The sequence below is a fragment of the Numida meleagris genome, chromosome 4, assembly GCF_002078875.1.
Source record: "Numida meleagris isolate 19003 breed g44 Domestic line chromosome 4, NumMel1.0, whole genome shotgun sequence".
NCBI lineage: Eukaryota > Metazoa > Chordata > Aves > Galliformes > Numididae > Numida > Numida meleagris.
This window is the reverse complement of record NC_034412.1, coordinates 11604815-11616980: the sequence shown is the minus strand read 5'-3', so window position 1 is coordinate 11616980 and position 12166 is coordinate 11604815. Positions and strand designations below refer to the sequence as shown.

Genomic DNA, 12166 nt, shown 5'->3' with positions numbered 1-12166 from the left:
TTTCAACTGTGTTTATTATTTATAAAAAAACCTCCACAAAATACCAGGGAGATAAGTACATCATTTTCATGTGGAAGTGGGGCAGTGAAGGTCAAGACTAGCCTATGTCCTTACAACATGTGTCAGTGCTAGGATTAAAAACAATTTGTTTATTTTCTTAGGCTCTACAGCAGACTGTAGTCTGTTTGCTGCATTCTTGACATCTCTGAAAGTTATCTCAAATCATGTATTGTTTTTTGTTCATTTTTTTTTATTTTTGCCTGCCTCTTTTGCAGGGAGGAAAAAAAAAAAGCAACCACTGAATTTTATCTGAATAAGGACTGAAGAAGTCAGTCCTAAATGTATAAGCATGTGATTAAACATTTTTCTGAATGTGGTTTTTAGTGTGAAAATGGGTGTGGTAAAAAAAATAAAATATATAGTATCTCTTAGATGTAGTATATTGAAAAAAAATCTTTATATGTTTATTATAACTAAATTCTTTTGCTGTTATTGGTTTCATATGGATCAAATAAAGTTAAAATGTTGAGTTTTGAAAGTGAAAACAGAACCAGAAACCGAGCGGGTGTCTTAGCATCTGTTTGTCAGCTGTCCACACGTGACAGTTCAGAATGTCTTTATAATGTAGAATTCACAGGGCCAAAATTTTGCACGAAGAACAAAGTGCTCCTGAGAAATAGACAGCCAAAAAGAGTATCCACAAATTGCGTTGAAGAGCTTTTAATTAAGGAAGAAAGTAAAATTGACAAGAACATTTCTGGCAAATGGCCAGGATACTCTCCTGATGATTCTTCAGAATAAAAAAATATAACTGCTGCTTTACCTAGTATTTAATTTGAAGTAGAGCTACACCTTATTTGTCCATTGGTTAATTTTTATTAGTTGGAGTTGGATTAGTTCTATCATTTTATCATACCAGTTAAAAACTATGAGGCTTCTTTAGATGATCTTTGCATACGTCCTTTAGAAACAGTAAAGACAAGACAGCTTTTCATTGCAGTCATAAGAAAGGTTATAGCTAGAGAGCTAATCTGTTTTTCCTGAGAAAATAACCCATTACATATTGTCTCAAATGAGAGCTCAGTCTGGCCCTCTACCCACAGCTGTCCCCACTATATTCACTATGTATCAAAGAGCAACAAATAAAAAATATAAGGTTCCAATTCTTCACTTCAGAAATAAATAAATATTGATCACAATAGAAGATATTTCTATTGCAGAGAGTATGAAGCTGGGACCATTGTGAGATGGTCTCCACTTCAGCTCTATGATATTTGTTTCTGAACTGATTTGTTCATTTAAAAACTGATTTTCTATGTATCACGATGTATCTCTAATAAACGTTAAACTGTCTTTCAGGGATTACCAGGAAGTGAAGGACCCAGGGGCAAGCACGGAGTAGATGGCTGCAATGGCTCAAGAGGAGATCCAGGATTTCCAGGCGAAAATGGATATATTGGACCAAGAGGTCCTTACGTATGTTAAAGGCGTTTCTATTGTCTAGTGATGATATATATCTACATTTTCTCTTCAAGCTGACAGCTTTTTAAGTGAAAGGATTTTTAGACTACTGCACTAGCTTTACACTTCACAGTGAAGTTCCAAGCACCTTCTATTTTTGCTAAGGTTAGTGTGAGTGAAGAACACTTTGCAGATTATGATTCAGGTTGAATGTGAAGTTCCTATGGCCTTTAAGTATATGTATCTAGCTGGAGAGTTAAATTCTGCTTTGTTTCACCAGTGCATAACCACACCAAATCTAAGACCATTTTATAGAGGTAACTTGCTATCAACATACCATTTACCATTTCTTGAAACTTCTTAAAAGCCTTAATGGTAGGAACATACCTGAGGTGAATTAGCAGTAACTGGAATTTTAAACGAGTTTCAGCAATTCCTGTAACATACAAAGATTTTTAGTGAAGTATCACACAAACATATTAGTAAGTCTCTTTGAAAATGGTGGCATGACAGTTTCATATGCCACTTTTTAGATAGTTTCTCATGATCGGTCTGTGCACACTTAAATTTGCCTTAGCGTTTATCTGTAAACACAGAGATCATTTCAGTTAAAATATGTAAACTTATCACTTTAATACTATTTACTTTTCCCGTTAAAATTGAAAGCATTTTAAAAGTATTTAAATAATCAGCTTCGCAGTGCTTCTAACAAAGATAAAACACAAATTAATATCAGTAAGGGATATACATCACCGTAGCTTCAAAGAAATTTTGTTGAACTGTTCTTGTCCCCACTCTTTGACTACTTGAGGAAACAATTTTTAGTTATCAATGATCAATTGAATTATTAGTTGATATAAGACCTTCCCTGGAATTTTCTAAATAAAACAATTAAACAACTGCAATTTAATAGAAGCTAAATAAGATGCTGATTCTGCCATAGGCAGTCAGTGATGGAGAGTGAGAAAACATGATCAAAATACAGCAAACAGAAAAAGCATACAATTAAAGTTTTGGACATGTAATAGAAGCTGTCATAAAACTTGATAAAATACTTATTAATTTATTATACATCTTGAGGTATAAATCATTAGTTTTACCTCTCAAGGTAACCTATTACCCTCCAAATGGTAAAATGGCTTAGTCTCAAGTTGTTAAATTTGTCTGTGTTTTCTTACATTTTATGGCTTCCAAAATGGAGTTTTGCCTTTAATATTTAGCCAAATGATGTAAAATAAAAATGAGACATGGGACAAATTGCAGCATAAACCCTCCAAATTCCAGGAGCATGCTCTTTGGCAGGCCTAGTATTTGCAGCCTACGAAGAAAGGGAGACAGAATAGGCACGTAGCCTTGGATATCCACACTAAAATCCAGTGCAAATTAATTTAGCTACCCATAAAAACAAGACATAGTAAATATATTTGCTTGTGTGCAACAATGCTACTCCAACCTCTATATGGCTTGCCTATTTTTAAATCAGTTTGTTGCACCAGGTACCAACTTGGCTATATATTACAGCTAACATTTTTAAGTTACTTCCTATTTATAATACTGTCCTGTATAATTTTATATGTGTGTGTGCATATTCCTCCCCTTTACTTCATTAACCTCACCAATGAATTAGAAATTAGTTTCTATTTGAAAGCCCTTACTTTAGTCATGTAGTTGAATCTAATGAAGATCTCTTATGACACAAATTCACATGTAAAATAACAACATACAAATATAACTTTTGGCATGCTTAATGTGTTTCCTAGCAGCTGTTGTCTGATTTGTAAACTGTATCAAGTTTACTGTCGGTATATGCAGCTGCAGGCAGCTGTAGCTCTTACCGCATCATACCAGGAATAACCACTTTCCCAGTTTCATTCTGACTTTAGGATTTGAACAGCCAGTGTATAATATCAAGAAACCAGTAAAGTTTTAAAGTGGTTAAATTCCAAGCAAAACAGTACCCCAGTTTATTGAAATCAATAGTTAAATTGTTATATGCTTCAGTTAAGTTATACGCTGTGTGTCAGGATTTCAAATGAGAATATTTCAGAAATAATATCTTAATATATTTGTTATTCACATATATATGTATCATGCTTTTAACAGTCAATTCAACAATTTAAATTTTACTAAAGTAATTAACTGCTCCTGCTAAGTCAGACTGATGGTTCTGAGGGTCCTATGATAGGCAAAGTCATATAAAGGACTCCACAGAAAGAACTGTGGGAACTTAATTTTTAAAAATAAGCAGGGCCTGTAGGCAGATTTATTAACCTGTGATAGACTGTGAAATATTTTTATTAATAGGTTGAAGTCTGTATGTATATCACAGTCCATACTTTCAGCTTTTTAATTGTATGCAGAATTGTACTAGGTTGTTCTACATCATAGTATGAACTTCCGGAGAAGATGGAGTGTGTAATACTTAAAGCCACTGAGTCATGGAAAGAAAAGATAGGCATATTGATGTAGTTGATACTACAAGCAAGATTTGTGAAGATGGTGGAATATTGAAATACTGAAGAGCTAAGGAGCATCTCAGAGCTGGAGTCAGAATCTGTGAGGAGCTGTTTTGCTCAACTGTGCAGAAGGCAGCTTCACATTTAAGGGTCTTGTTAGACAAAAGAACTACAATACGCTAATGCAGTTATGCTCGTTCTAGTGAATTACCTAGTGATATATGGGTGCTAGTAGTACAACCTAAGAACTTATCATTCCGTCTCTGCAGAAGTATAGGATATCAATAAGCGAATCATAATGTTTTAAAATATTTTTTTTTCTTCATAGGGAAATCCAGGGCAAAAAGGAGAAAAAGGAAATTCAGTGTATGTTTCATATTTTGGAAAAGGACCCCCAGTAAGTGTCTGATTGGGAACAAAAAAAATAATATTTTGTAGGAAAAATGTATGGCAAATTTAATTGTTCTCATATGTCCTCACTGTTTAATGAAACTTGGTGCAAACACAAATTAAAAGCAAATATACAACTGGAATAGACAGCTTGAAATCTTAACAGATATAATGTTTCAAAATTCCAAAAGATTTTGATGCATCCTTTGCTAAATTTCTGTCATTACAGGGAGACAGAGGTGATCCTGGCCCCCCTGGTATGCCCGTAAGTACAGCCAGTGGGTTCTCTACTTACCTTTTGTCTTGAAGATCTTTCAGATTTTCCTTCTGAATAAAATAAGGCAACATTATGGTTTCTCCCTGCCTGCCTTAAATAGCAAAATTTCAGGGTAAAGTCAACAAACAAAGTCCCCGTTATCTGCCTCCATAACCAGTTCTTGGTGGCTGAAAGACACAGAAACAGACTGAAAACCCACCTGCATTGCAGTTTGTATGCAGGCAATGACTGTGCATCAAGAAGTTGTTGCTTGTTATGTATTCAAAGATTGCAGAATATTTTTCCTGTGAAATTCAGGATTCCACAGTAAAGGTGTAGAGATGTGACAGCTTCTTCAACAGTATCTGTTGAGTCTCCCAAGAATATATATCACATGACCACCTTTTTTGCCATAAAAGCCTTTACGAAGAAGAAGAGAGATTAATTTCACCTCCGAGCTCTTACAGACTTGTACTTGTATGACTTTAGTTCCTCTTCTTATGCTGGCCAAAAAGTTACTAGCTGATGAACTGCATAAAGTCCCCATACTGTAGTACAGTTACTAACAAAATATTCTTTCAATCCATTCATAAAATGTAACTGGACTGAGCAATATCTGTACAGTATTACCCAGAAACCAAGCTGCTGTAGTGGCTGTGAAGTTTCTGGTATGGTATAAGCTTCAAGAGATGGATACATAAGTGGAATGCCAGTAGACTGAATTCAAGTGGTGCAGGCATTTTGGAGAAACTAGTTTTGTGAAGGAAATGGTAATCTTTTGGTATTTTCACAAACAGGCCATTTGTTGTCTTTTTTCAGGGACCTAGAGGATCGACAGGTACAACAGGCCCACCTGGATACCCAGGCCAACCGGGCATGCCCGTAAGATTACCACAGTTTTACAGTCTTTCATTTTCAGGTTATGCACACCCATTTTAGAACTTGCCTTAATGTGGATCAAAGCCTAGACATAATTTTTGAGGCGTACAGCAAATAGAGATTTTTGCCTTAACTGGAATTGGAGCATATGTTGCTTCTTCCCATACCTGTGAAAACGAGTCATCCTGGCAGTCTGTGGTCATGGGGGAATGCTGCTAGTGCTTTCTCCTTATTCCCCTTCCCTGAGGCCACTTTGTGAGACAGGGAGATGTGGATCCACAGTACAGCCCTGCTGAAAGCAGTGACCATGCTAAGTAAATTGCACTTTTGATAGGTAGAACTCAAGAGGAAATTCTGCTACTGGGTGATATTGGCAAGTACAGATAATTTTCAAAGTGAAGTTCTGTCTCTAAATCAGACATGTCACTTTAACTTGTTTTCATTCTCTTTTAAAGGGTATTCCAGGTTACCCTGGTTTGCCAGGTGAACAGGTAGGCAATGGCTTCTCCTGAAGTATTTAGTCAAATAATAGAGTAATTTTTACAGATATTTGAAGTGTCCTTTATGGCTACTTGTTACTAAATTTTTCAAAAGAATTACTTGATTAAAATCTCATGTCAACATTTTCTAATTACCTTCAAACTATATACATTCTTTTGTCAACTAGGGAAACCCAGGTATTGGAGTGGATGGACAAAAGGGGGAACCGGTAAGGAAAAAAAATATATATATATATAATTCTACAGTACTAAGAACATACGTTTATCATAAGAAAACAAGGTTCATTTATTGAAGATTCCCAAAACTGAGTAGAAATCTCAAATTTTTCCTGCTTTAGACATATACCTTTGAAGACTAGCATTTAGATTTTAGATTCCATGTGTTTAGTCAGGCTTTCTGTCCTTGCAGTGATCCTACATGCAGACTTACAACAAAAAATGTGATCCACACAAATGCGTGCACAGAGTCTCACTTGGTTCCCTAAAATCTATTTATTTGTGGACGCACACTCCCAGTGATCATGTTAGAATAGGAGGGAGACTTAATGTAAGCTATTGTATCTGTTAGTTCTGTACAAAAGTAATTACTTCAGTGAGCTGCATACCAGAAACAAGTGTATTTTGGGACCTGAAAGGCAACAATCAATACAGTAGATAGCATTCCTCCTACACAGACACTGCCTAAATAATCACAGCAGTACCCTCCAGTAACAGTGGCTATATCAGATCAATTCCTTAATCTAATCTCTTGCTGCGTCCAGAAACAGATGCTAAGGAAATGGTGTAAGAAAAGGACAAGAGGATAATACTTCCTCTCCCAGTTTCACCCTGTTAGCACACTCAGAGTTCAGAACCAAAATGGAATATTTGATTTTTCTTTTGTGAATTTGTCCAGTCACTGTTTACAATCCATCTAAGTTTCTAACATGTACAACTTCAAAAGCCTTGTGTCAAAGGCTTTAGTCTAGAGCATGAGAGACTGTCATTTATTTCCTTAGTCACAACATTATCTTTAATAAGTGACAAGAATAGGAGACAATTAAGATTGTTGGCCATACTCAGCAGAGAAGACTGTAGAAAGGCTTACAGCTCACAAAACAAACTCTTGTTTATCTATAGGTATCAGTATAAGTACTTGCTCAACAAGTACAAAAATATGTAGTGCTGTAGTACAACAGAAGAACATTCCACATCTCACTGAAATGCTGCATGGAACAGAACATCTTTCTGTTGTTCCTCTGGTTTCCACAGGGTGATGTTGGACTACCTGGGCCACCTGGGTCACCGCTGTTAGTTGGACCTCCTGGAGCTCAGCTGTTCAAAGGAGAAAAGGTTTTAATCTGTCTTCACATTTAACTGTGCTCAACTTGGCAAGTGATATAATTTTCGTTAAGGATGAAATAAACACAACAAATCTCTTGCTTTAGTGTTCATTAATTTTCATCATTAATTTAATTTCTTATGTGGCTCTTCAGTATGACTTCTATTTTTCAGATCTTTGGCATTTATTCTTTTTAAGATTTCTCCACTGTAATGTTTTGAACAGTCAACCGTAATCCTTCTAGGGTGCTCTTTTGATATGAAAAAATAAGTGATTTTGTCATCTATTTTTAATGCAAGATCTTGTTTACTGTATTTCTTCAGAGTTACACCCACAGTAGCCACAACTGTATACTTTAAAGTGTAAGAATATTTGTTAAAAAATGAGTTACAAAACTTATGTTATGGAGAGCCCTATGCTGTAGTCTGTGTTTCTCAAGTTTGATTTGCAAAAATACAGAAATGAAAATGTGAATTTTGGCATTGCCAGCCCTGCAGCCTCAACCCAGGGAGCTGATAGATTTCAAGTACTGGATCTTACGCTTTCATTATGGAAATGGCCGCTATGTACAGCCATATGAGGAAGAGGGAAAGAACAACAAGAACCTACATAAACTCCACATTACTGCTGGATGTGACTAATGGCATGTTCATGTAATCCACCATGCATTCCATTCAGACTGGGGCTGTGTCCAAAGGCATGGATTTATACATGTGAATACTAGTTTCAAACTATTAGACCCATAGACAAAAAAGAACTACTTTCATGCATGTTTGTAGGCACAAAGCCCCAATTAGTAAGTCTCTACAAATGAAAAGATATGTCTAACTCAATCCACAGTCATTGTGCTGGTTTGAAGGCTTTAAGAGAAGTAAAAATCAGTACTTAATTATTTTTCTTATTTTCTTGTGCCTTGTACACTTAAGGGAAAAGCCCCAGTAATTCAGACTAGGACTTTAAAGTGTTAAGCAACACATAAGTATGTCCTGCATAGTAAATACTTTTCCTGTATATGTAGGGCCAAAAAGGACTACCTGGGATAACAGGATACAGAGGACCACATGGACCCAAAGTAAGTAAAGCAATTTTTTTTTCCGTGGTGCTTCTGTTGTTATTAAGTTAATCTTTCAAAGCACAAGATGATGGAAGAAATAACAGCACTTGTGCATTGGAACTTAATTAGCACCTATATAAATATGAAAGCAAAAATATTTCAAAACCCTTTGGAAAACCTTTCCAAGTCTGTTTTATACCTACCTGTTGAATGCTGCCTGGTTGTGAAAGGTCAGTGTTGTTTCCAGTTGGATTGTTGACACAAATGACTCAGACTGTAAAGAAAGCAGAAGTGCAGATTATTTTTTCTCAAGGAGAGAAATAGAGAAGATCTGTTTATGTTCTTAATGGAGCAAATGTATGTTTCCCTAATTATGCGAGGGAAAGACTTTTAACTTCACATTCTGAGTATCCTCAAAAGTAGAGATGGACGAGCAACCTGTTTGGAGAGTGTTGCTGTCAGTATAATGCATTTAAACATTAGCATGCCAGTAAGAAGTTCCTCAGTGCTGAGCAGAAGCAGCCACAGAATAGATTGTGATGTGTTTATTGCTGATAGATTTGAAGGGGAAAAATCCACAGACAGAAAACTACCAGATCTCAGGGAAAAAAAATAACAGAAGATAACTGGGGAGAAAGGAAAGGAGCTAGTTTGTATTAAACATTTATTTAGTTTTGTAGGCAGAAGACGCCTAAACATCACATTTCTGCATTCAGAGTCTAGCACCTTTTCAGGAAGTCATTTTCCATCATGATAGCACTACTGATACTTAGCACTGGGAAAGGAGACAAAATCCTTTTGTATAAGAGTTATTTTGAAAAAGGTGGAGCTTATATGGTAGTTCTAGTATTAGCTGTACCTGTAGATAATTGTACACTCATTATTTATAAGCAGGAACTAAGGAATTGCCTCTTGGGGCCTTAAAGGTGCCCAGAACTTAAAAAAGCCAAACTTCTGAAAGCATGTTAAGCTTGGTGAAGAGATCATAACAGCTTTCTTGAATAACTGAAGATACGGAGGCACTACTAGTAGTGCTTGATGAAGTAAGCCCCGCTGTTGGACCCTAGCAAGCAAAACAAGATCTGTTATATACAAACTTAATAAACATGCACATAGAATAAAATTTTTTGCAAACTTTACCAGTTTAAATAAACAGAATGTTTTGAATACTCCAGGGAATACCTGGGAAAGGAGAAAAAGGTGAAAAAGGCATTCCTGGATTCCCCGGATTGCGGGTAAGAAGTTCCAGAATAAATGATTTCACAAGCTCACTACAATTATGTTCAGAAAATATCTGGTGGTTTAAGTATGCATTTCCAAACAAGATTTCAAGGTTTTTTATAACTAATTTGTCATGCTTTCTGTATAGAATATTTAGCAGTCCTGCTCTGGGAGTCACTGTGTCCCAGACTTATACACAAACTCATTCCTTCCTTGGAAAGAAAGCAAATCTGTATGGTGTCCTTTTAAATATTTAGTGCAGCATAAATTCTTAGCAGTAGCACAGTGCTAAGGTACCAATTTTAATCTATTCCATACCTGCCAATGACATTTTTTTTTTTACAGCAGCTTGTTCATGATGTGCATAACAGTATATACATGGGGCAACATATTCATTACTATATTTGCTGCCACATGATAAAAATAAATGAATACCTGTCTGATTTACTTTGAGCAATAGTTCAAATTCATGCCCACCTCTCATTAAATGTTTGCAAAAACTTTGCAAGTGCTAGCTACTGGTAGATATTATCCCAAGTAATAAATATCTAAGGAATATTAACTGCTTAGCAATACTGTACAGGTTTGATTTTGAGTAAGTTTTTACTGTTTTAACTCACATTGTTTTTATCAGGGTAGTCCTGGTTCTCCTGGACCAGCAGGCTTTCCAGGAATAAAGGTAAGATGACAAATCACAGCAGCTCACTTTACAGTGACATCAGTGAGGTTTGATTTTCTGTTTATTTGTGCAGATTTGCAATTTCCTCGCACTTGATATCTCACATTGCCTTACTTCCTTTTTCCCCTGTCACCTGTTGCCACAAAAGTTCTATGAACTGTGTTGTTGAATTTGTGTTACTCTCTAAAGTTTGACTGAATTTGGAGCCAAAGTCACAAGCAGGAAAGGAAGCCAGTGGGCATGCAGATTGCGTGATAGAAAAGTTACACAGCATGGTAACTTTGGTTGCCATGGTCATATTTTTGTCATTTTGTGTTAAATGCATGTTTTGTTCAGCATTCTGGCTCAAAAAATTCCAGTAAGTTATGAACTTCTAACATCTTTCTGGATTAGAGAGTAACAGGTGTAGGTATACAGATCTCTGTCTTTTCCCTCTCTCCAGCTTATTTCCAAATCTAGTTAAGGTAATGATCATGATATTCCTGAACCACGTTAATGTGTAGATATTTGCATCTAGAATTATGTTCCAGGTGACTTTCATCTGCAAAATGGCTTTTTACTCTGTTTTTCACCACTGTCAATCGAAAAGGTTTGTACTAGCAGATCATAAAAGGAGAGGAGAAACTGATAAACAGCTGCTTTTCATACAGTAATAGAAAATAAAAGAGAGTCATTCAGCAGGCAGCAAGCCAATTTCAACTGTATTAAACAATCAGTTAGAGTCTTCTGGTATGTGTTCAGCTAGTTCAGTGCCTCAGCTACATTGAACCCACTGACCACTATATAAATAACCTGTATAGATTTTTAAATTTAAAAAAAAAATTACCAAGGAGATCCTATGAAACATGTAATCTCTTGTACAAAACCAGTGAATTTCTCTGAAAAAAAAAAAACGTGGAAGCTATTATAAGCTGACAGTATTGCTTAACAGTCTCACTGACTTTGTTCGATTAATTATATTCATGTCTAAACAGATGGTATTTGTGATCCTTTCCAGGGAGAAATGGGTGTTGCTGGTTTTCCTGGGATACCTGGCTATCCAGGCATCAAGGTAAAAAACAAACAAAAAACCAAACCACAAAAAAAACAAACACATGCACATTTCCCTATATAAATGCTAATGATTCTTCCCAAGTCTACCCACTTATTAGATCATTGCCTTTTCTACAAATATAATTACTTTTACGATATACTGTTTTCAGGATACTCAGAACAGTGATAGTAAATAGCAATGAGTAAACATTTCTGCTTGGTGCATGTGAGAGTGGGAATTCCATGGAGTGATTTTTATACAACTCTACTTTTAGCAGCAATTTCATCATAATCTCTGATGAGAAAAGGAAATAAGTTGTGGCTTTTTCAAACTTGCCTTAATTAGACCACTGCTAAAGACACAACTGAAAGCAGACAAATAAAAAGCAACAAACATAATTTTCAAAAAGCAAGTTTACAAATGAGAAATGACAACCAAGCACATGGAGAAAATAAGTAAAAGGAGAATAAAAACATCAGGTTTAGCCATATTTGTTTCAAATAGAACTACAGGAATGTTTAAATTCATTTGCCACTAATGGAAGGAGTTTTACTAAAATAATGAATAGTCTTTACGGGCAGTTTAGAATGTTCCTGGTGACTTATATTATATAAAGCTAGCTATAGAAACTTACAGAATAGTGTTTAATGCTTAATGAGGATATCAGTAGATACCAAGAACTGACAACTCTTCCATTTTTTCTTGTCTTCTGCCTGTGTTAAGCATGCAAGTCATGCAAGACATGGGTAATATCCACCCAGTGTACAAATCTCGGTTACTTTTATCATCATTACATTAATTTTTAAATCTCAAAATACTTCACAAGTTTATCAGAGGAGGAAAATTTTAGGTTTTAGTTTCCCTTTCCTGCTACAAAAAAAAACTTTCTTATATAATTAGGGAAGACAAGTAAGCA

At 35.6% G+C, this 12166-nt stretch overlaps 2 protein-coding genes across 9 annotated transcripts in view; one reads left to right on the top strand and one right to left on the bottom strand.

The window, feature by feature from the left end:
- The window catches only part of COL4A4 (collagen type IV alpha 4 chain), a 68000-nt gene that overhangs the window by 18742 nt on the left and 37092 nt on the right, over nt 1–12166 (top strand). For all 3 annotated transcript variants that reach the window (XM_021395306.1, XM_021395304.1, XM_021395305.1), the window contains exons 7-17: nt 1360–1476; nt 4246–4314; nt 4537–4572; nt 5383–5445; nt 5898–5933; nt 6110–6151; nt 7194–7274; nt 8282–8335; nt 9493–9552; nt 10173–10217; nt 11215–11268. In XM_021395306.1, the coding sequence (XP_021250981.1) occupies nt 1360–1476; nt 4246–4314; nt 4537–4572; nt 5383–5445; nt 5898–5933; nt 6110–6151; nt 7194–7274; nt 8282–8335; nt 9493–9552; nt 10173–10217; nt 11215–11268 (657 nt within the window). The remainder of the gene's footprint in view (nt 1–1359; nt 1477–4245; nt 4315–4536; nt 4573–5382; nt 5446–5897; nt 5934–6109; nt 6152–7193; nt 7275–8281; nt 8336–9492; nt 9553–10172; nt 10218–11214; nt 11269–12166) is intronic.
- The window catches only part of COL4A3 (collagen type IV alpha 3 chain), a 131171-nt gene that overhangs the window by 87230 nt on the left and 31775 nt on the right, over nt 1–12166 (bottom strand). For 5 of the 6 annotated variants that reach the window (XM_021395316.1, XM_021395310.1, XM_021395313.1 and 2 more), the window contains 5 exons: nt 8521–8591; nt 7141–7256; nt 5610–5731; nt 4784–4983; nt 1849–1897 (listed from right to left, as the gene is read on the bottom strand). The gene's annotated coding sequence lies outside the window, so the exon portion shown is untranslated. The remainder of the gene's footprint in view (nt 1–1848; nt 1898–4783; nt 4984–5609; nt 5732–7140; nt 7257–8520; nt 8592–12166) is intronic. The other variant, XM_021395312.1, reaches the window with a different exon arrangement.